Source organism: Podarcis gaigeae, assembly GCF_964106915.1.
Source record: "Podarcis gaigeae genome assembly, chromosome: 11".
Classification (NCBI taxonomy): Eukaryota; Metazoa; Chordata; class Lepidosauria; order Squamata; family Lacertidae; genus Podarcis; species Podarcis gaigeae.
The window spans coordinates 39,993,977-40,018,672 of NC_139687.1; the positions used below are offsets into that span (position 1 = coordinate 39,993,977).

A 24,696-nucleotide genomic window follows, 5' to 3' on the forward strand; every position below is an offset into this window, starting at 1 on the left:
AATATGCAGAATGCAGTAAAATTAAAGCCCTGCTTCCGTGTATTGAAAGACTGTGAAGAGAAGGTCACAGGACCACATTAGTAAAGTCTCCCCTTCTACACTCTCCCATGTCTGCGTGCTCAAACTACATCCAACAGAGAGTTCTATTTGCACACCAGTGTGCATGTGTGGAGCTCCTCCACATGAAGAAGGACGTTTGAATGTACAGGCAAGAGGGGAGCGCAGCCGGGGTAGGGCTTGCCTGGGTAGTCTCAAGAGAAACTGAGTTCACTAAGCTGATTTGGAAAGTCTTCTAGAGCAGGCATAGGCAAACTCGGCCCGCCAGATGTTTCGGTACTACAACTCCCATCATCCCTGACCACTGGTCCTGTTAGCTAGGGATGATGGGAGTTATAGTCCCAAAACATCTGGAGGGCTGCATTTGCCTATGCCTGTTCTGGAGTTTCATCCTTGTGCACACATGTTTGACTACAAACAAAACCAAAAAGAACTAGAAGGACTACTATTTTACAATGAAAATGTTAAGTGCTGCTCAGCGTTCCGTACAATATATAATTTTAAACAAAACTTTTTTTAAAAAAAAAGGTACCTTGTAGAGTATGAACCATTTCTAGCAGAACTGGAGTGAGAGTCTGATTGTATTCGTGAAAAATATCAATGAAGAGCACTTCTGTGCATGGCTGGGGAGGGAAAAGAACTGTTCATTATTTAGGGCAAAAATATGCTAAGCAAATTCATTTTAAAAAGGCACTATTGAGGAAATAGCTAAATATGACACGGCAGCAAAAGTGAAACACATCCTGTAATTATAAACATTGGGAAATTGTTCTTAAAGGTATGAACTGAGCATTTACAAAGTAAATTAATACAACTGAGCCCCAAATAGACACAACTGACCAAAAATAATGAGTACAGAATTTGCTTGAAACGAAACCATGATCATAGCTGACAAGGGCTTAAGTTTTCAATCATTATGTGGCAATATTTCACCCATCACTAGCACTAGGTGCAGCAGTTACTTAAGAGGTATAGACTATTTCAGGGTGCCCAAACATTTTTCAAAGTGGGCCAGATTTGATGAAGTGAATTTGCATGAGGGCTGACCAAAGTTTTTGAGCTTTTTTAAGGATTGAAGTTGCTGGGCTTTTTTTAGGATTTTACCCCAGGACATATACTGCCACAGGGGCCAGATTAAATCGACCGGCTGGCCGGATTAGGCCACCGAAACGGACTTTGGACATGCCTGGACTATTTGCTAAGCACAAGCTAAGACATTGATCCAACAAGTAACATGCTCCCTGCATCTTCTTTTTGATGAGCAGGGCAGGCACAGCTCTTAAAATAGCAAGCAGCCACTATCCTAGGACTTGAAAGGTAAAGGTAAAGGGACCCCTGACCATTAGGTCCAGTCATGACCAACTCTGGGGCTGCGGCGCTCATCTCGCTTTATTGGCCAAGGGAACCGGCGTACAGCTTCCGGGTCATGTGGCCAGCATGACTAAGCCACTTCTGGCGAACCAAAGCAGCGCACGGAAACACCGTTTACCTTCCCGCCGGAATGGCTACTATTTATCTACTTGCACTTTGACGTGCTTTCGAACTGCTAGGTTGGCAGGAGCAGGGACTGAGCAATGGGAGCTCACCCCGTTGCGGGGATTCGAACCGCCAACCTTCTGATCGGCAAGTCCTTCTGATCAACACAAGAGTTAGACAGGGTGATTAGAACGTAGAATGGTTTGGTAGTGTTTTGTATGCCGCTTATGTGCTGCTTACTTCATACTGGTCTACTATCCTATGACTTGGCAAGCAAGTGGGCAGTCCCTTTAAGGGTTTGGGTCTGTGAGGTTTGGTGCTGGCATCTTCATGCCCTTGCAAACGGAGGCAATGTTGGCGCCAGCTCAGCATCCAATTTACTCAGTGGCCTCCCCCAGAAGAAGACTCCTCTCTTACAGGAGGCAGCTCTACAGCAGGAGGTATTAAACTGGGGTGTCCAATGTCACCCTCTTCTGCCAACCTGCCCAGTCCCTCCCCTGGATCCAAATCTCCACTCCCTAGACTACTGGTCTCCTCCCTGGGCTCAGATACTTCTTGGGATCCTGATTTCACTTCCCATATCCTGCTAGGACCCTTCCGGCTCCAACTCCACAAGCTCCACCCATTTCTCCTCTGGATCTAACCATCCGCTCCATGACGTATCTACAGGACTCATAACAAGTGTAAAAATAAATGCTTGAAAACATGCAGAATCTCTGCTATTAGGAGAGGAACTTGGGGAAGCCTGTGTGTGTGTGTGTGTGTGTGTGTGCGTGCGCGCGCGCGCGCACACACACACACACACACACACCAAAGCCTCTGATCAAGGCTACCATGTGGATCTGCACCCAGCCCGAAAATATCTGCTTTGCTTTATGGCACGGGCGAGTCTGATGAAAGATTTTGGCAAGGGTTTCTATCCGGCAATAAACAAGGATGTTATTACTTGCATCTATATCAGCATGACATACCAATTTCACAGACAGCATGAACCCACAAAAGAGCTCTGCTGTGCTGATCACAACGCTTTCTATCCTTTCCTCCAGGAATACTTGGGACTTGAAAACTGCAGAGTACAAAGACTGCACAATTATCACCACTCTGCTCTCTTCCTGGGTGGGAGGTTTAGCACTGGAGCAAATGGTCAGAGCAAGTGTGAAACCTTCCAGCCAGGAAGAAAACAATGTAGGAAACAGTAGCATAGCCTGAAGTCTGCCTGGATTTAGAGGTCTTTGGTAGCGTGCCAGAGGGTCCTGTCAGGACTATGCACATACAGTAACGTCTAAAATATGGATTGCATCCCAAAATGTCAAGTTTAATGTCAATATTCAAAGTAGTAAGATCTCTGCGTGAATTTTAAGCAGTATGCTTACCCTGATACTATATTTCCAAGAATCTCCACCTGTCTCTTCCACAGCTGCAACATAAAAGTAAATAATTTTTACACAATCAAGTACCTATTGTTTTTAAATTACATATGTTGGTTAAATAAAAATGTGCAACTTTGACATAAAAGGGCTTCTGGAATTAGTTAACAATCATACAACATAACACATGCTGCTAACATCAACATTATTCCTAGATAATAATGGAAAGTACGCATTGTACCTTAAACTAAAATTAGGCTGAAATAAATAACAGCTTCTTACTAAAGCCTTCTGGGTCCTCTTCCCACATTGTTAGCTCTTCCTCAGTTAGCAGGAAATACTGAGTGACCAACCGCCTGCATATCTCTGTTAATGTTGGGTATGTGAAGAACGCCACCTTTATCTTATGAGCTTCAAGAGTCTCAGGGCTGCTATCTGCAGTAAAATAGTTCACATGAAATAAATCCATAATTCATTCATCTATGTCCAAAAAGGAATAAATCACTATCAAGACTTATATAACATTTCAAAAATGAAAAGAGCCAAATTACCTTCCACATTTTTGGATGGCTTGTAAGCATAATTTTTGACTATCATCTTAATCAGATTCATGCACTGGACAATAAATCGCTCAAACACAACTCCTTTGCCAGCCTCTGTGAAAACATAGCTGACAGCAAATTCCAATGATCTCTGAATTAGAGGGGTGAATGAAAAAGGATGCTGGTCCAAGAAATCTAAAAGCTAAAAAGCAAGGGGGACAGTAACAGGATTATCATAAGAGAAATACAGACCAAAAACACAATTGGTTAATAATAAGAGATAAATGAATAAAAAAGTGTATTACAAAAACCAAATAAAAAGAAAAGCAATTGAAAACAGCTTGTTGATATAGTCAGTTTTTTAGAATGAGGAGTTGGATGTTCTGTGTCTGCCTCCGTCCCAGGCCCTTCCCCTTCATTGTGACTAATTTATTCTGCTGAACTGATCCATTTTTTTTAAAAAAAGGCAGTATTAAAACTGACCACATGAAGCTAATTCGCCAAGATTATTTGGCTGAAAATAATCTAGTGAAATTTACCACTTTAGTGAAACTTACCACTTTAGTAAAAAGAATTATAGTCTTTTCTAGGCGATCTCTGCAGACGTGATCTGCTTCTATACTTTTACCTGGTAAACAACAGCAAAAAAATTCAATTATTATTGACAGCCAAAGAAGAAGACATGCTTGTTTGTTGTAGTAAACATGCAAAAGAAGAAGAAAAAGTCTTGTGGCACCTTAAAGACTAACAGATTTATTGCAGCATAAGCTTCCTTTTAAGTGTAACTGAAAACTGCCATATTTTGTAAAGTAAAGTTGGTGCCAACAATACTCCAATTGAGCAAAATGCACATTTTAGGTACATAGAAGCTGTGATGTGATGAACAAAACACACTCAAGAGAAACATAATGTAATTAATGGATAGGAATTCAGATATTCCACATAGTTGCCGTAGTTGTGGTGAAGAGACTGAGCCAGGAAGTTTCCAGTTTGAATTTCAAACCCCATACATGCATTCTTGTGAACATCTTGCTTAAATGGCTTCTTTTTTGCTGTTAACTGTTGCTAATATTAATTCCTTTGGTTAAGAAGCATTTGTCGTTTGGCAACAGAAACTAAACAGATCTTCTCAGAAGCAAGATCCTCTGAGTTCAATGGGATTTACTCCCAAGTAAGCATGCATAGAATTGCAGCCTAAAACTGCAACCTGCAAGTCTCTTTGGGTACAGCAGAACACACTTCCAGCAAGCAAAGTATTGCACTGCATGACACATTTTTTTTTCTACTACCTCAGATGGCACTATTTATCTTAAGGTGTAAAATATAATCCATAATGCGGGACAATACTTCAAATACTTACTACACTCCAAAAATTGTTTCAACCGCTCAAATACTGCATGGAGAAATCCCTAGAAGATGTAAAAGCAACATTTTAAAGTACAAAAGGGTACAGAATTCCACATGTCAACCTATAAGCAATCATGCTTCTTTGCACAACATTATTATTTGCTCTAAAAAGTATTTAATCAACATAATAGGTACTGGGGGACCTCTCCCCAACATATATACGTTTTTAACAAGGCTACTATACAGCAGCATACTTCACATTCCTTTTGTACCTTACTACCTTAAAAGCTTTCAGAAAAATCAAATCAAATCAAGTCAAGTCATATTCAATAAATAAGTAAGTAAGTAAAATTTATACCCCACCCATCTGGCTGGGTTTCCCTGGTCACTTTATTAAAAACACAACAAAACATCAAACATTAAAAGCTTCCCTAAACAGGGCTGCCTTCAGATGTCTTCTAAAAGTCAGATAGTTGTTTATTTCCTTGACATTGGATGGGAGGGCATTCCACAGGGCGGGGGCCACTACCGAAAAGGCTCTCTGCCTGGTTCCCTGTAGCCTCACTTCTTGCAGGGAGGCAACCGCCAGAAGGGCCTCAGAGCTCAGTGTCCAGGATGAATGATGGGGGTGGAGATGCCGCAATATACTACAATATGCTAGGTAAAGGTAAAGGACCCCTGACCATTAGGTCCAGTTGTGGCCGATTCTGGGGTTGCAGCGCTCATCTTGCTTTATTGGCCGAGGAAGCCAGCGTACAGATTCCGGGTCATGACTAAGTCGCTTCTGGTGAACCAGAGCAGCGCATGGAAACACTGTTTACCTTCTTGCTGGAGCGATACCTATTTATCTACTTGCACTTTGACGTGCTTTCAAACTGCTAGGTTGGCAGGAGCAGGGACCGAGCAACGGAAGCTCACCCCGTCACAGGGATTCAAACCGCCAATCTTCTGATCGGCAAGCCCAAGAGGCTCCGTGGTTTAGACCACAGCGCCACCCGCGTCCCTTTCACAATATGCTACGCTGATTCTAAACCTGCATGGCCAGGTGTCCAAAGGGCACCCGTACAAGCATCAACTCCTAACTTCTTGCCAGACAAATCTTTTCTAGACATCCATTGTAGTATTAATACTGTCACAGTTTGAAGATGAAATTTTAATCATAATGGGAAAGAAGGAGCGAGGCCCAATATACTTATAAAAATAAAGGATCTGCCTTGCTTACCATCACCTCTACGTTCCGATGAGGTTCCACAAACCCATGAACAGTCAATTTACGAAGCACTGAAAAATGAAGTAATAGTAATATTACTGCCCCATAAAATATTACTACTCCCATGAAAGCCACTCATGGTCTAATAGCCAACACGGTGAACAACCCCTGCGGCAAAATTTTCCCAGTTCTTAAAATATCAAACATTTCTTTAAAAAATAATAAACAAATAAACTGGAAGTTTTAAACATTTGGCTCCCCACTCTATCACGACATTGTCAGTATTCCACTAATGAGCAAAACCAGCAGCAGATAAAGGAAGAAAATCTAACAAAATCAGTTCCAAAGGGTCACAGAATATTTTGGTTGCTGTTTCAAGAGTGAATGCGATTTTTTTACCCACACTCCCATGTCTTAAAGCAGGAATCCAGTATGCTCTTTCAATATTTTTATGAAAAGCTGCGGCTCAAGACAAAACATGTATGCAAGTTGAAACAAAGAGTGCCAAGAATATATTGAATGTGCAGTTTGGAACAAAGAGTGTTTGGATGGAACATCCTACCAGTATAAAATATGAATGGCTCAATTTTACCTGGCCCTGTAGGAGAGACATACAAAATGCTCTTAGGAATCCTGGGCTTTCAAAATTAACATAAATCTGTATTCCGAGACCAGTCTAGAAAAGCACCAAGTGCTGGAAAGAATTTTGCATAGCCCTCAGCAACCAGTGAATGACACCAATAAAATAAAATCTCTTATGATCCCTATGCAAATGCAACTCTCTGAAGACACAGAATGTCTTACTCCATTAGTAAAAAATTTGAAAGCCCACCTTACTGTGCACATTCATACTGATCTGACACATTTTGTTAATTACCTTTCAGTGATAAAAGAGTTCTTTCTAGCGAGTTGCTCATAGCAGTTTCATCTTTAGTACAAATCTGTTGAAGGAATGTATCTGTATGGTGATTCCACAGGGAACAGGTAAAGCTGTAAATTCCAGAAGCTAACTGCAATGTAAAAAATAAATAAATTACTAGTCAAAATAGTTCTTGTTAATGGAACACAGTGAACCAATCCAACTATATTAATCATGCCTAAATCCCACGGAAAGTAATGGCATTTAAGGTAGTCATGACTAACTTGTTCCAATGGATTTATTAGGACACAGCAGCACAATGCAAAGTACAATAAGTCTCAGTGAGCTCAAAGGGGTTTATTTATTAATAAGTGTTTTTTGGAATACAGCTTCACTCATGACTGTTTTAACTGAAACTGTTACAGATAGGTAGCCGTGTTGGTCTGCCAAAGTCAAAACAAAAAAAATTCCTTCCAGTAGCACCTTAAAGACCAACTAAGTCAGTTCTTGGTATGAGCTTTCGTGTGCATGCACGAAATATGAAGAAGTGTGCATGCACACGAAAGCTCATACCAAGAACTGACTTAGTTGGTCTTTAAGGTGCTACTGGAAGGAATTTTTTTTGTTTTAACTGAAACTGTTCTTAATAGTGTATTTTTTACGGTGATGGAAAATCATCTGTGGTGAAAAGCAGTTTATAAATATCGGAAATAAATAAATATTTTTAAAAATAAAACAGTTCTGATCATGTGCTCCTTTCTTCTCACTAAAGTCTCCTCTATGCCTTTAAGGGAACAACCTATCTTAAACACTGTTGAAACTAACCAGATCCCAAAAGTGGAATGTGAAACATGGTTGTGACGAGAATCAACTCCAATCACTTAACAATGGTTGAACATTTGGAGCTTTTACATAAATATGGAACACTCACTTTGTTCTTAGTCTGAAACAAGCCAAAGAAAATTATGCATATTCCTATGCACACAGCAAATAAAATCTAGCCACATCCAGTCTCACATTGAGAGAGAAAATGTTTTCTTTTCAACAGAATTGAGACAAACATCAGTGTATGTGAATACTTCTACTGAGTTTGACATTTTACTAAACTCACTGGCAGACTTTGTCCCAGTTCAGATCATCATAAACCATGTGGTTTTGATGATCAGCAATGAACCATGGTGAGCCTTGGCCTTTAACACTCCCCCTTCCCCACTCCTCTGCAGGTAAGAGGAGAGTGAAAGGTTCCAATTGCAATTTTAAAGAAAACCACAATTTTGCATCACATATGAACTCTTGAGAGTCCCATGGACTGCAAGAAGATCAAACCTATCCATTCTTAAGGAAATCAGCCCTGAGTGCTCACTGGAAGGACAGATCCTGAAGCTGAGGCTCCAATACTTTGGCCACCTCATGAGAAGAGAAGACTCCCTGGAAAAGACCCTGATGTTGGGAAAGATGGAGGGCACAAGGAGAAGGGGACGACAGAGGACGAGATGGTTGGACAATGTTCTTGAAGCTACCAGCATGAGTTTGACCAAACTGCGGGAGGCAGTGGAAGACAGGGAGTTTAGGGACATGAATTCAGGGAGTTGAGGTTTGTTCTAAACATAATCAGTTAAAACAGTACCAGGATCAAACTTGATATCCTGTTTTGTTGTAACTGTACTTGATCAGAACAATCCACAGTTCCTTGAGTTCACATGTAGCACAAAACCGTGGCTTCTAAAAGTAAAAGCTCAGCTGTCTAACCTGCGAAGGGGTGGGGATGAGGAGTATGGAAGTGCAAGGCTAACCATGGTTTGTGACACAAAGTTGTGGCTTGCTCTGTCCTGTCACATATGAAGGAGGAAAGGTGAACACATGGTTCTCAATCATCTAAGCTATGGTTTAGAAAATTATTATCTGAATTGGGCCTTTGTCATTAAGATTTCAGTAATGTACACAATGACACACAGAGGACTCAGACGTTAATATATACATTTCTGAAGGTGAGCCTGTATGCTGTACTATGAAAACAGCTGTAGTGATTAGCAAAATGTACATGACAAAGTACAAGCTAGTCCTTAAACAAGCTGAAAAAATATTCTGGGTATAAGCACTGTGTTAAAACTATGATAATGACAGAAACACAGCTAAGCAAAATTCAAATTAATTAAACTTCCCCCACCCAAAGTTATTTAAATTATCTCAGAACACTGCAAGATGGAGACAGATGGCTGTAAATTAAAAAAATGTTGTGCAAGTACTTTTGTTTCAGACATAACCCAATTTGTCTTAAAATGCAATTGCTTTTCCAGAAAATAGATTGGTTTTCTTTTTATTCTGCAGGAATATCAGCATGCTTTCTACATATCAAAGATTCTACACACACCCTCTCATGGGAGGAAATCCCATCTGCTGTCCTGTACATTGTGCTCCAGACTGTTCAATATCACTGCCCTTAAAAAAAAATTATGTATTCCCACTGTAAACCTTTGTGTTGGGCTCATCAAAATTAAGCTTCTTACATGGGGTTTATCATTTCGAAAAAGTACAGTTAAAGAAATATAAAGCCAGAGAAAAGGCTTGTTTTAGTCCCCAAATAACAGAACAGGAACATAAGCTCACATACAATATCATAACTATTAATGCTTAATTCAGAACTACGTCGCAGTTTCTATTAAATAGAAAAGATCACCTTTACTGGTATAATGTGTGTAAGAATAATACCTAAACCTGGCTTGTTTTCCTTAGTTATGCTGCATCTGAATCTAAACCATGACTGAGGACTGCCTGCAAAGTAAGATGTGTACTTTGGTTGAATACACACCACACATTTAAAACACACACACCCTGTCAGAAATCCTGTAAACTGTAGTTTACCCCCTTACAGAGCTACAAATTTCCAACACCCTTAACAAACTGGTTCCCAGGATTCTTGAGGCGAGAGAATGTTCTTTAAATGTATGGTGTGTATGAAGTTCAAGATCTGAAGATGATTTATTTAGCTATTCATTTAAAATATTTTAGGCTGCTTTCCTAGTTAAGAAACACCAGGTGTATTAGAAAGAAAAGGGTGCATCCTTTACATACGAAACAAATAAAATCCAAATACATTCACCCTGACCCTGAAAATAATAATTCCCATTTCTCTTAGCAGCAATTGTAAAGTGCACTGAAGGTTTTGTGCGCCGTCTCCTCCCAATTCCACTTCAACAGCAACCGTGGCATTACGACTGCAGTGAGGGGAAAAACTTACAGTGGAACAGAAAACGATAGTTTGAAGCTGGTTTCAAATGATGGTTTATAGCTAGCTGCTGGTTTATGTTAACCAAGGTGCAGACACAATTTTATTTCTTTGTTACATTTACCGTATTTTTCGCTCTATAGGACGCACTTTTCCCCCTCCAAAAATTAAAGGGAAATGTGTGTGCATCCTATGGGACGAATGCAGGCTCCTTGGCTTCAGCGATACCAGCGCGAAGCCTCCGAAGCGCAGAGGGAGAGCTCCCCCCGCGCTCTGGAGGCTTCGCGTTGCTTTCGCTGAAGTCGCCTGAAGCCCCCGGAGCGCAGGGGGAACTCCCGCTGCGCTCTGGGGGCTTCAGGCAGCTATCCACAAGCCTTCAGAGCGCAGCAGGAGTTCCCCCTGTGCTCCGAAGGCTTGCGGATAGCCGTCTGAAGCCTGGAGAGCAAGAGGGGTCGGTGCACACCAATCCCTCTTGCTCTCCAGGCTTCGCTTCGCTGGAGAGGTGCTGCACAGTTTTCCCTCTCTGCGCAGCGCCCCTTCAGCGAAGTGGGAGGAGAAATGGAAGGGGCTCCGTTTCTCCTGTCGCTTCGCTGAAGGGGCGCTGAGCAGAGGGGGAGAATTTTTTTCCCTGTTCTCCCCCTCCTATGGTCCGGTGCGTTCTATAGAGTGAAAAATACAGTATATCTCAACCCATTTTATCCTCACAATCCTGTGTGGTAGGTAAAGTTGAGAGACAATGACTGGCCCAAGATCACCCAGAGAGCTTCATGGCTGAGTGGAGATTTGAACCCTGGTCTACGAGGATCTAGGCAGTTGCTTTAACCACTAGATAATGACAGTGGAAGTAGGGGGATTCAACAGCAGAGGAGGAGATGGATCTTTTCATCGTGGTCAGAAGACTGGGAAACATTACATTAAATTGACTGAGTTGTCTGATATTGCGCTGTAAAGGAGCGCTTGATCAAAATGACACATTTTGCCAGCAGGCTGTCATCAACTACAACAAAGGTTAAAAAGAAATACTTTCAAACTGGAGTTCCCTTGGGCAGCAGCTTCCTGTGTTCCCAGTTGCATGCTGCTGTCATATTACTCTCTTCTAAAATGTGGGGATCAGAAGAAATGAAATAGCATGCTTGATAGGAGAAACTAATCTGACTCAAAGACTGCATTATTGGAAGGGATACTTACATCATAGAAAAGTTTTCTATCTGCAGCAAGCCGTTTAGATGCCAAAGTCTTTGTGACGTGGTAGAAGGTAAGTAGAGCTCTGTGCTGTCGAAGATCATCTTGAATTTTAACAGATTCGACAAGAGTGGGAATAAGTTCCGGCCATTGCCTAGGGCAATCCAGCCTCGCGACTTTGGCAATCAACACAGAAATCTGAGTGGCAATCTGCAAAGGCAACCAAAGGAAACGCAGTTAAGACAGCAGGCGCATATGGCCACAGTCCAAAAGGGAGTCAGTCCTGGTTAAAGTGACTGGTTTCCATTTTAAATAGCCTCACACATCTGATGAAATTTCAGCCAACATTTTGCAAAGCTGATAAATTAACTCAATTCAAAATTTAAGATTTAAGAACAAGGAATGTTCCAATCAGTCATTCCTTTCCTGCTCTGATCCAGTTTCCTATTTCCACTGCGCCAGAAGTCAGTCAGTATTCTATGGCCACTGAGCATGCTCAGTCCTCATGGGGTCTTTTGGGTCTCCCCAGCTCATAGGATTTTTTCCTTCCTCATCTGGAAAGTCTATTGAGTCCAGCATCCTGTTTTCACAGTCAGTGGTCAACCAAGTGCCTATGGGAAGCCTGTCAGAAGCACCTGAGTGCAACAGCATTCTCCTGACCTGTGATCCCACCAAAAAATGATATTCAGAGGCATATTGCCTCTGACTGTGGAGGTAGAACATAGCCTTCAGGGCTAGTAGCCACTGCTAATATTATCCTCCATGAATTTGTCTAATCTTTGAAAGCCATCAAAACTGCTGGCAATCACTACTCTAGTGGGAGCAAATTCCACAGTTTATCTACACAGACAAACCTCAAACACTCAGCTTCAGGGGATGTCCATGAGTTGTAGCATTGTAAGAACTTATCTCTACCAACTTTCTCTATACCATGAATAATTGTATACACTTTTGTTACGTTGCCTCTTACATGACTTTTCTCAAAACTGAAAAGCTCCAAATTTTGTAACCTTTCCTCTTGAGGGAACTGCCCCACCCCCTTAATAATTTTGGTTGCCTTTTCTGCAAGAGTCTTTTCTTGCCTATCTTTGCTCCAACAAACTTCACACTCAACTATCTCCAGCTTGAACACTTTCTCATCCTGCCCATCTCACCCCACAGATAAGGCTGTGCTGTCCCACATTCCATTGTCTAGAAATGCACCTAACACCTGACAGCTGCCGCTTTCTCAGATCAGGTGATAAATCTGATAAAAGTAGGCCGTCATCCTGCAAAATAAGCCACTTAGATGCTAAGGTTTTGTTCTGCCAACAATTCTACTGAAAATTAGGAACAGAAAACGAAGAAAACGAATGATTAACCTTACAAATCTCTGACTTGTCTTCTACATGCACAATGGATACACTTGCCGGCTATGCTAATCTACCACCATTAATAATATCATCTCTCTGAGATTTAGCAAGAATTATTTCTTCATTTAATAGGCTTCTTTTATAAAAAAATAATAATCCCATAATAACCACTTAATTCTAATGTTAAACTTTAAAATTACAAGATACAGCCTTATAGTGTTAATATGATTTTTTTTATAATAATCACTAACCTGATTTATTGGCTCATTGAAATTGGCAATAAGCCCTGCACGTAATGTAGATTTCTCCTCTTCTGATAGAGCACTGTTTTTAAAGAAATAAATACACATAATAGATGCAACTTCTCATTTCTTACTATCTAAACGTTTTGAGAGTTTCTTCTACTTAGCAAGAATACTGGAAGAATGACACATATTTTCCAGTAATGTTTGAGACAAGCCTAAAGTCTACAGATTGGATCCAAAGAACCATGTGCTGAAAGAAAATAGCTATTAGCACTATTCTGCAGACTTGTACAAGAGCTTGCATAAGTGTTGACGCAAGAGGTTCCACTGCAGTTCTTACATGTTTCCTGCTCAAGCTGAAGAATAGAAGTTGGGTGCAGTTCCACTTGTCTCCTGGAATAGCAGCAAGAGTAAAACAGTCCTTCCGGAAGTGGAAGATACCTTCGGATCCAACTGTATGATACCCAAGGAGGAATGCACAGGTTCCGCTTGCTTTGGTCGTATAGGTCAGCAAGTGAGAATAAAAGCTGAATCTTTATTTTGGAACTTATTATTGATGTAGAAATTGTTCACTTTGGTTGTGTATTTTTGAAGTTTCAGTTATGACTATGTTATGTTTGTAGTTATGTACAGTGGCACCTCGGTTTTTGAATGTCTCCGTTGACAAACGTTTTGGAACTCTCAATGCTGTAAACCTGGAAGTAAATGCTTCGGTTTTTTAACACGTCCCAGAAGTCACAGGAAACGTGGCTTCTGCTGTGTGCGAGATCCTGAAGCCTAGCTGTCGGGCTATTGAGTTTCGGTTTTTGAATGTTTCGGAACTCGAACAGTCTTCCGGAACGGATTACATTCGAAAACCGAGGTACCACTGTTATTGTTTATATGTTGTAAGCCACCTCGAGCCTGCTTTTAACTTTGGAAAGGCCACATAAAATAATATGATTGTTTGATTAACTGAAGAGACAGTTGAAAAGTTTTACATTTTATCAGTAATCTGTAACATAATGAAGTTGATAAAAAGCTTAATTATTCAAGAGGCCAGTCTCTCTTTCTTTCCTGGGCTATGTCCGCAAACTTTCGCACAAAAGACTCAGATGAATTTTAAAATCAGATGGCAATAAGGCGTAGCTGCTATTGAGAAAGAAACTTCCACTCTATGTGGCTCTCCCCTTGTTTTTCTCAGGATCGTAGTTAAGAAACCAAGCTTTCAAAAACCATCAAAGTATTTTAGGAATTTAACTAGCATTAGGGGTCATATTTAAATGTTAGCATTAAGGAATGTTTCTGTGCCATGTATAAATACATTTGTGGAAGACCATGGGGAATTAAGAGATTTGTCACTTTTTAGGCAAGTGGAACATTTTTCCAACTGTGAAAATGCATAACACAACAGAAAATGGAAAAGGATACATTCACCTTACAGGTATAACCAGGTGCAATATTTGCTAAAGTACTTAAAGCGTAAGGGTTTATGTGGATATTGAAAATGGAAAACAAAAACAAAGAAGCTTTTTGGAAGCTGCTCATGTGATGCAATACTGACATCTGCAGGAATGTAGAAGTGATCTTTATTCCCCACACAGGAGTGTCACACAATCAGGTTTATAATTTAGCCATTTTCCTCCACCACTAAAAAAATCTGATTACTTAGATAACATTTGTGAAGCTATCTAAACCCATGAAATAAGATAAATAAATTCTATGTAGTAATAAAATATATTTGCACCAAGTTCTAGAACTACCTTCAGAAAATCTCAGAATTCTTCTACCAACATATTTCCCCCATATACATGTCACAAATTAAGTTAAAAGTGCATGAAGTTGCATTAAATATTTAGTCCTATGAAAGATACCAACCTAAAGTTATAGGAACTGATGAAAACAAGGATGTAAAAAACAAACAGGAGAAGCTAATTTTCATTTATTAATAAAATGTAAAAACTACTTCATCAAAGAATTCTCCAAACAGCATACAAATACAATTGCAGGGAAAAAATGGTTAAAATCCACTTAGCAATTTAAAGCAAAGATACATAATCATTAAAAACACAGATAAAAATCAATGAAACTTTAAGAAAAATATATAAGCAATAAAATCATAGGATTGCCAAAACAGAAAAGATTTCAACGAATGTCTAAAAGAATATAATGATGGCATTTGCCTAATGTCTCTGCAGCAATTTCCCCCTGCCCCTACCCCTGTATTAAACATGACACAGGCTTGCATCAGTGCAGTCGTAACCAGAGCTTATTGTTAACTTGGGTTTGAAGTTGGTGTCCAAACTCTTTGTAAAAGCAAGCCCTAATTATTGTCAGCCATTGATCTCCACACAAGTCTTAACACCGGTTCAGAACAGAAAGAGCTAGAGGATTCTGAAGTGAATAGAGGAATCTCTCCCTTGATAAACTACATAAAGGGATATACAGGATAGGATATAAAGCAGGGGTTGGCAAGCTTACCAAATGATGAGCCGGCCCATGTTCCATCCGTCGGAGGATGGGCTGGAGTGTGTGCGCACGCGCACTCTTCTGGGTCAGAGGAGCGCCCGTGCGCACACACTATTTCTGGTGCTCCTCTAACCCAGATGTGCACCAGAAATAGCATGTGCACATGTGCATGGGCGCTTCTCCGTCCTGCATGTGTGCACACATGCTATTTCTAGCTCACATCCAGGTCAGAGGAGCACCCGTGCACAGGCGCCATCAACCCGCGAGTCGGTCCCTGCACCACACTGCGCCGGTAAGAGCGGGCGGCGGGGGGCTGCAAGGGTCAACGTGGGCTGGATAGACAAGCCCCTGGGGCTGCTACTGGCCTATGGGCGTTAGGTTGCCGACCCCTGATATAAAGTCTTCAGTCTGGTCTGAACCACAAACGTTTCTCATAACTGCAACTTTGAAAAGGATATATATAGCAAAATAAGAGCAAAGTGAATGTGTTCCTTACTGTGGTGCCACACGTCTCCAATAGCGGTCAATTCCATTTTTGAAGTAAAGCACAGCTAACCACCGCACATTTACATCCAAGGTGTGATTTGTGAAGATATTCTGGAAGAGAAGTAGAGAGTTAAACATAGCGCTCTCTCTCTATAGTACACATCATTTTAGCACTGGAGAATGGCATAATGGTTGGAAGCCTCCATATTATACTAAACTGTGTTAACAGAAAATAAGGTTTTAATAAAAGCAATATTGGATATAATGTGAATTTAGTCAATCTTTGACCAAGAAATACATAATCTGCTTTTACTTTTTAGTCTGACCCCCAGCAGAAGAATATGCAGAGTTTAAGCACTTTATTTATTTATTTATTTATTTATTTATTTATTTTAATTTAAGTTGCTATAAGCCACTCAATACCTCTGGGAAGAGAATGTCTGAGAACATGGCATAGGCTGGGGAAAACAATGGAGAGCCCCAGTCTCTGCCTCATTCCTCACTCATATTACAGATGCCTGCTGTAATTAATATCCAATCTACTGCAGTGGCATTTAAAAGGGCTGGAGGGACTCTATAATGGAAACCAATTCATACTGGATGTTGCCAAAGCAATAAGGCCAACACTTTCATTCCCTTTCTCATTCAACATCATCAACAAGCTGGTTTATGTTCTCTCCCGGCCATCATGTTTTAATGGACACAACACTGGACTAATCCCAAAAACTAGATCAACTACAAGCATCTCAGTGTGAAGTGGAATTTTCCCAGGCTGTAAGCTCTGCAGTGAAGCACTAGCTGCCTGTTGGCTTTTGAAGACACAGCAGTGCAGATGCAGCCTATCCACTATATAAACACACATGAGAAGGATGGAAACATACCCCAGTTCTCATACAAGCAACCGCAAATAAATTCCTATCAAATGTGGCAAAAATAGGCCCAATACCCAGCACTTTCAAATCAGAAGGCAGAAATATCAAAAGACCTTTAGTCTGCACATCAAAAGGAGAGAACATAGACATTATTCAGCAAAATGAGCAAGCTTTGTTAAACAAATTCAGAGGCCTGCTTCTTGCTACAGTACCTTGGCATATTAAGCTCTCTTTCTCACATAGCCCCTTCAGAACATTTGTTATTAAACTGGGAAGTCTCTTATTAACCACAGCTTCATGTTTCATTCAAACCAGGAAACTATTGTTACTTGCTCCTGAACAAGCCAAGATCTTAAACGATGGTTTGAAGTTAAGATCCTGACTTGTAAGGAAGCTCACAGCACTCAGTAATTAGTAACTGAGTAGGGCTGAGATCGCCACCATCCATTTCATCAATTTGCCTAATGAAATAACAGAATTAAGGACAGGATTGCTAACATTAGGATTCTTGCACACAGAGACCAAGATAACACTTAAAATATGCTAGGGCTTCTGACTTTTCATGGTTAATGATAACCAAGCAACACACTAGTATATGCTGTCCAATTGCTCTCACTTCACTCTTCCCCTGGTATGAGTGGGAATAACAAACCATAAAGACTTGGCTACCTATTGCACCTAAATAAAGCTCACAGTATACTAACAAGTCAGAGTCCTTTAAAGCAAAATGGCTTAAGGATGCCTAGTAAATGGGGGATTGTTAGGCAGAAACAAGCCACAATCCCTGGTTTGGATGCAATGTAAAGTCAAGACTTCCTTGTTTATTTATATGCAATTTTCAAGGAGCAAGAGAGCAGCATGCACCAGCTGTTTATCATTATGTCTGCACGCAGTGAGGTGTATGATTCTAAATTCTGTCTTTTATATAACATTGCTAAAAATTAATATTCCACGCCATCAGCTATCACATCAATAAATCATCTGTCCAAACTCTGTTTCCATCTTATGAAATGTGAGCCATGTTAAATTCTTATTCAATTAAATGAATTAACATAAGTAGCCTTGGGGCTGCTCTTAATTAGAAGAGGTAGAAATACATTCAAATTTTAAGGTTTGAGGGCAAATTCAGCTTTGTTAATTGGAAACAAATAAATTCCCCTATTTGCTGGAAAGTATTACCGTATTTTTCACCCCAAGGACGCACCACCCTATAGGACGCACCTAGTTGTTGTTGTTTTTTTTTGGGGGGGGGAATAAAGAAAAAAAGTTATTTCCCCTCCAGGCACTGGGCTGGCACGGGGGAAGCCCGAGCTTCCCCAGCCCCCAGAACAGCCTGCTATCCGCAAGCCTAGGGAGCCGTGCCGGTCTCCCCAGGCTTGCAGACATCTGTGTGAAGCCCGGGCGCGCTCATCAGCGCGCCCGAGGCTTCAGAATGCAGGCAGCTCTGCGCGACCCTCCGGAGGCCGGTGCGGCTTGGCGCCGGGCTCCAGAGGGTCGCGCACAGTTGCGCGGACCCCGGGAGGGCAGGCAGCTCTGCGCGACCCTCCGGAGGCCGGCGCAGCTTGGATGTAAACTAGAAAAGCAAGTGTGCTTCTTTCCTCACCTTTGGTTTTTGCAACTGTAGGTTTTTGTTTCACACAAGGAGTATCTAAATATGCAGGAAAGACTGGTCATGTTTACACATAATGCTAAGAGAGGATCTGCCAACCTAGTGCCCTCCAGCAGTTTTGGACTACAACTCCCATCAGCCCCAGCCAGGACACCCTTGTTAGCTGAGGCTGATGGAAGTTGTAGTCCAAAACAGCTGGAGGGCACCAGGTAGGAGAAGGCTGTGCAAGCAGCCAAATACTTCTGCTTACCTCCTCCTTTCCAAAAGAGCTGAACTCAGCATTATGTCTGAACCTGAGACCACAGTTTGCTTTGGCAAACAAACTGCAACCGCAAGCCAACTTGAAGCCATGGCCTTGACACTGGCTTAGCAATAACGATGTGTCAGGGCAAAGCAAGCCAGGAGCCTATGTTTTGATGCAACGCTGTACCCTCTACATGGTCTGTGGACCCACTTGCAGAACACAGGAGTGAAGCTGGAAAGCTCAGACTTTGTGCACTAGCCCACAAAGCATTGTCCAATAAACAATGCAAGCGGAGCCACTGCGCCATTGCTATTCATGCCGATTTCAATCAACACCGCATGTGCTGAACTTCTGAAGCCCAATGTTCTATTTCAGGTCTGCCTGGACATGCTCACTGCTGATCCCTAGATGAGGCAGGTGTATTCTGAATTTCAAGGGGCGTAAAAGAAAGATACTGTTTTCAGACTTAAAATTATCCCCCCTTTGATATCTCTGTCAGTGAATGAGTGAGGTCCAAGCATCGTATATAGATATAATAGATATATGTAGAAATAATGCCAATATGTACTGAGCCACAATTCTATGCACACTTGCCTGGCAGTAAGCCCCACTGAAGGCATGGGGACTTGCTTATGTGTAAACATGTACAGAATTGCACTGCTACCCACCCTCTTGTTCCTTAGCTTCAAGGCCCATGTAAGTCTTACCAAGGAATCATAGCATCGTAAGAGTTGGAAGGCGCCCAAGGCTCATCCACTCCAACCCTCTGAATTGCAGGAATCTCAGCTAAAGCACCAATGACAGATGGCCATCCAGCCTCTGCTTAAAAACCTCCAAGGAAGGAGCGTCCACAACCTCTCAAGGAAGTCTGTTTCACTGTCGAACAGCTCTAACTACCAGAAAGTTTTTCCATATGCTTAGTTGAAATCTCCTTTCTTGTAACTTGACGCCATTGGTTCGAGTCCTACCCTCCAGAGCAGGCGAAAATAAGCTTGTTCTCTATTCCATGTGACAGCCCTTAAGATATTTGGAGGTGGCTATCATATCTCCTCTGGGTCTCCTCTTTTCCAGATTAAACATACCCAGCCTTGAAGAAGAGGATGGTGTCATATTGAGTGGAGAGGTAGAGGAAAGAGAAGTACCGAGCCCCCTTGCCTGTGACTGTGTCAGCCTCAAACCTTACAATAAGTTAGGAAGCCTCCCATCACCACCACTTTGCCCACTTCCTATCCAGTCCACAAATGGCAGCCATTTAACAGTTACTTATAATGCTCCAAATCAGCAGGAGTGGACTGCAGGTATCCTGTAAATTTGCAAAAAAATAATAATTAAATTCTGCATCTCAGTTGGTGGACCTTGAGGTTCTAGTAAAAAGACAAAATAGCTTCCATAAGCCCTAATGTCTACCTTCCCCAATGCTTAAACTCTGCTGAAAATTGATTAACTGCTACAAGAAACAGCACCTTTGCCTTTTTAAAAAATAAATACATTGGGGTGAGAAATATATATCTTGACCAAGAAAGAAGTCAGAGGAGTGAAGGGGGGAAAAGGAAGCAATAATGACTTAAGACTTACCAACAATACTGAATAGAACCCTGGTTGTGTCTCCCACTGTTTCAGTTGTTCCTCGGCTGGTTTCAGCACAACTGTATCTTGACTGGTGGCTTGGGTCAAGACCTGAAGAACAATGCTACTGGCACTATTGAGATCCATGAAAATCTGCCAAAGATATTTCAAGAGAAACCCACTGGCATAAGTATATACACTATTTAACTATTCTATATTGCAGCATTCAAAATTCGCCAGGCACAATTTGCACCTGACTATTGACTACTTGCGACCAAGTGAAGCTGCCTTGGTGCCAGGATAGCGCCTGACATCTCCACCATCTGGAGGTGCATGCCTGGGGATCCCTGGATCTTGACTGTTTTCACACACTAGGAACACATCCTGTAGAATTATATCCATGATATCTTATCTGCACAATTAGAATAAATTTCAAGAACCAAAAAGTCATACTGAAAAATACAATTTTCAAGTTGTCTTGCCCAAAAATGGCAACTAGACATTCCTGTTTGGTGACTAACCCTAGTTTAAGGAGCCATTTGCTGCCTAGCTTATATATCTGAGTTTCCATATGGCAACTTCACCTGTTACTGTATTTGGAAATTTAAGTATTCACCGAACCCAAGACTTTGAATCAATATTTAATTGAACCACTATATATCACCTGAAGACTGAGAATATAGAGTGGAAGCCAACATTAGACATGCTTACTGTAGACTTGTTGAAATCCATGGATACATATATGATACTGCTCTAAATGTAAGGTACAGATGGGGCATTGGTTTAATTCCACAAAGACAAATAATACGTGCATTTTTTAAGAACTGGAGTCACACATATTAAAGAGAAAATAAGCAAACAATTCAAGTTTCCCTCATAGCAAGAAGCCTCTGAAACACTGAAACATCCTACACCACTTAACACTTCTCTGTCATTCCATGAAATGTTCAAGGTAGCTAACAAATATGAAAAGCATTTACAAATACCAATAATTTTTTTTAAAAAATGCTCTCCTCCACAGCTCAATACACAGCAAAATCTGAATCAGAAGCAGCTGCCTCAACTCCAAAAACAACAAACAGAAATCTTACCCATTTATACAATTACAATATCAAATGCTTTCCCTGTTCCATTTTCTTAAGGAAACTACAGTGGTGCCTCTGGTTACGTACTTAATTCGTTCCGGAGGTCCGTTCTTAACCTGAAACTGTTCTTAACCTGAAGCACCACTTTAGCTAATGGGGCCTCCCGCTGCCGCCGCCTGATTCCTGTTCTCATCCTGAAGCAAAGTTCTTAACCCAAGGTACTATTTCTGGGTTAGCGGAGTCTGTAACCTGAAGTGTCTGTAACCTGAAGCGTATTTAACCCGAGGTACAACTGTAGTTTCATTTATAATTTCTCAGCTCCCAATCTGCTCTCAAAATGTTCTACGTTTCAATGAAAGCCTGGACTGTAGAACATCAGCATTAAACACACAGAAGGAGGAATTTTCCAGGCATATTTGCATTCTTTTAGGCATCTGTTTCAGTGAGCACAAAAAAGCAATTCTGCTGAACAGATAATTGTAATTAGTTATTTTTCACAGAACATAAATTTGTTCTCAAAAGTCTTCCCCTTTTTAAATGTGAATTACAGTGACCCAACTATCTGATTACAAATAAACAGAAATAATAGAACCTCAATGTTTCATTAACAAGATTGCAAAAATACAATTTTGTCAAATTTAGAAGGGAAAACAATTTTAGCATAATTAAAAGTAAACTGGGAAGCAAACAAAACTGTCCTACTAGGCTCACAAAGTATACAAAAGGCAAACATTTACAGAAAACTATCCCAAAACGTTATGCAAGCTTTCTTATTTATACCTCTATACTGTTGAAGCAAATACTACCTGAGTTCAATGAGATGTATTCTCAGGTGACTATGCACACATCTGCAGTTGTGTAGGGCCCGTGTGTGCAGTTTGTGCAGGGATACAAAAGGATGTCAAAATCACTGGAGTGGCCAGTTCTAGTGCTTTAAAGGAAAGGTGTAAACTTACACAGCACAGCCTGCAGAGCCCTGCTGTCCTTACAGACTCAGGGCTGAGGCAGAAGCAGCAAGCTTTGTCCTTGAGGTGTTAATATGTTAAGCTTATACACAAAGCAATGGAGTGCGGGCAGGGAGTGAAGTAAAATATTTGCATTAGCAGCACCAAAGTAACCTCCCCGGGGTGCAAGCCTGGGCAGTGTAGATGGAGGTCCTGGGCTGCCCAGATGACGAGATCTCCCTCTTGGCCTCACCCCTGCTCAGGCTGCACAGAAAAAGCATTTGGGTCCCTGAAATTCATTCTGATTGTGCAAATAAAATATAATAGATAGAATTCTACAGGATACGGTAATAGTGTGTGAAAGCAGTCATGATCCAATGCATGCATCCCCAGATGGTGGAGATGTCAGGCATCATCCTGGCATGCAGGCATCTTCACTTGATTGCAAGTGGTCGACAGCTAGGTGCAAAATGCGCCTAGCACCTGGCTAATTTCAAACACAACTCTTTTCCACATACATATCTGAGTTCTCAATCATGCTATTATATTGCAGTTCTGCACACCATATCTCTAGTGTTAAGAGTCATAATGTCTTCTGAAAAGTAAGTTCCAGAGAGTTCAATGAGGCTCACTCCGTTAAGTGGGGATAGGATTGCAGCTTAAGTGATTTGGGGTATAGTCTTAACACCTAATTACTTGGAAGAGAGCTCCATTAATTTCAATAGGACTTACTTCTGAGTAGACATAATTAGGATTGCACTGTGAATAAGGACTTGCTCATAGAGAAAGAAAAATGCAGCAATGACAAAATTTACCATCATAGTGTGTCCTCAATATAAAGTTGAAATATAACTAACAGAAAACAATAACAATTCAGTGCTCAGGCAAAGCAAATCTTCAGAAATGAGCAGCTGAATGGGAAAACAGAGAACTTACAGGAGAAGGGGCCCTTAAAGTATACTTGGTTGTCAAAAAAAAAACTAGCCAGTTTTTAAATTGCAAAAAAGAAAAAGGGTTTTAAAAAGACCAAATTCCCAGTTCTGTAAATAATTCTGAATTGCATCTATAATGCCATTAATGCTTTGCACTGTGGTAGAACTCTCCTGAAACATAACTGGCCCTATAAAATGTTTGAAGACATGTGTTTGCTTGTTGGTTAATGTTTAATGAACAATTCATTGAGATGCGCATTTTAGTATTTAAGGAAAGAGCACATGAATAAAAGGCAAATGCTAGTAATAAAAATACTACACAAAAGCATCATTTATAGAAAGTCTATCGAAAAATGTTTAACAATTCTACCCGCTGAAAATGCAATAGGCTCTGCTTCCCCAATGACAGTTATTCTTCTGCAGCCCAGTCTATTCCAGAAACAATCCCATGCACATTAGCCTGTGTGACCCAGTGAACAGTATTGTCACTGGACATGTCCCCTTAATTTGGAAGGTCATGATTTCAAAGAAAAGGTGCTACTACAAAAAAAAAAAATCAGTCCCTCCCCTTCATTGCCCAGAAACTGAACTCTGCAGGTTCTTGGGAGAAGGACCGTAGCTCAGCGGTAGAGCATAAGTCTTGCACACAGAAGGTACCAGGTTCAATCTCTGCTGACTCCAGATACATAAAAAGCTGGTTTATACACAGTCAGGCCACTGGTCCATCTGCCTCAGCACTGCCTACACTGAATGGCAACAGCTCTCCAGGGTGAGCGATACTGGGGATTGAACCTGGGACCTTCTGCATGCAAAGCAGATGCTCTGCTACTGAACTATGGCTTCCCCTTGCCCCCAAAAGGTCCTGCATGAAACCGTGGAGACCCTCTGCCAGTCAAAGTAGACAATGCTGAGCTAGGAGGAACTCCCCTATGAGGAAAGGCTGAAATGCTTGGGCCTCTTTAGAGAAAAGATGAGAAGCGACACCACAGAAGTTTATAAAATTATGCATGGCATGGAGGAAGTGGATAGATAAAAGATTTCTCTCTCGCTCGCTCGCTCATTAAATGGGAACTTGTGGACATCCATTGAAGCTGAACGTTGGACAGATTACAGAAAGCACTTCTTCACGCAATGTATAGTTACACAGCGGAACTCTCTCCCACAGGAGGCCGTGGGATGGCTTAAAAAAAAAAAAAGACAAATGCATGGAGTATAAGGCTAGAAGTGCCTCCACCATCGATTCCAGAATAGGGGTTGTTGGAAATCGCAGGAGGGGGGTGGAAGCTGCTCTTGTGAGCTCTGGTCCTGCTTGCGGGTTTCCCACAGGCATCTAGTCGGCCGCTGTGAGAACAGGATGCCGGACTGGATGGGCCGATGGCCAGATCCAACAGGCTCTTCGAACCTTTTTGCGGACCAACAGTGCAAGGGAGCCCTCAGCATTCACCAGACGACTTTAGGGCAGCAGGTCGACACGGAAGAAGCTCCTACCTGAGGACAGGTGCGACGGCCGTGCCCTCTTCTGCCACACTTGGCAGCCCTGCCTCACGGGCGTGACTCCCACCCCGATTTCTGCCCACAGGTCGAGCGGCACAGGCAGCCCAGTGTGTCCAGCCCTGACACAAGCCCCGCTTCCCACTCCAGATCCTG

General features: G+C 41.5%; 1 protein-coding gene across 6 annotated transcripts in view; it reads right to left on the reverse strand.

Moving 5' to 3' along the window:
- The window catches only part of IPO11 (importin 11), an 82,501-nt gene that overhangs the window by 56,416 nt on the left and 1,389 nt on the right, over window positions 1-24,696 (reverse strand). For 5 of the 6 annotated variants that reach the window (XM_083703444.1, XM_083703440.1, XM_083703441.1 and 2 more), the window contains exons 2-13: window positions 20,098-20,241; window positions 15,808-15,908; window positions 12,870-12,942; window positions 11,273-11,476; window positions 6,877-7,009; window positions 6,012-6,070; window positions 4,803-4,851; window positions 4,000-4,070; window positions 3,452-3,644; window positions 3,183-3,335; window positions 2,907-2,950; window positions 590-680 (exon numbers count right to left, since the gene is read on the reverse strand). In XM_083703444.1, coding sequence (XP_083559570.1) covers window positions 590-680; window positions 2,907-2,950; window positions 3,183-3,335; window positions 3,452-3,644; window positions 4,000-4,070; window positions 4,803-4,851; window positions 6,012-6,070; window positions 6,877-7,009; window positions 11,273-11,476; window positions 12,870-12,942; window positions 15,808-15,908; window positions 20,098-20,235 — 1,309 coding nt within the window. In that variant the 5' untranslated portion in view covers window positions 20,236-20,241. Of the gene's footprint in view, window positions 1-589; window positions 681-2,906; window positions 2,951-3,182; window positions 3,336-3,451; window positions 3,645-3,999; window positions 4,071-4,802; window positions 4,852-6,011; window positions 6,071-6,876; window positions 7,010-11,272; window positions 11,477-12,869; window positions 12,943-15,807; window positions 15,909-20,097; window positions 20,242-24,537; window positions 24,680-24,696 lie in introns of those variants that run through there. The other variant, XM_083703443.1, reaches the window with a different exon arrangement.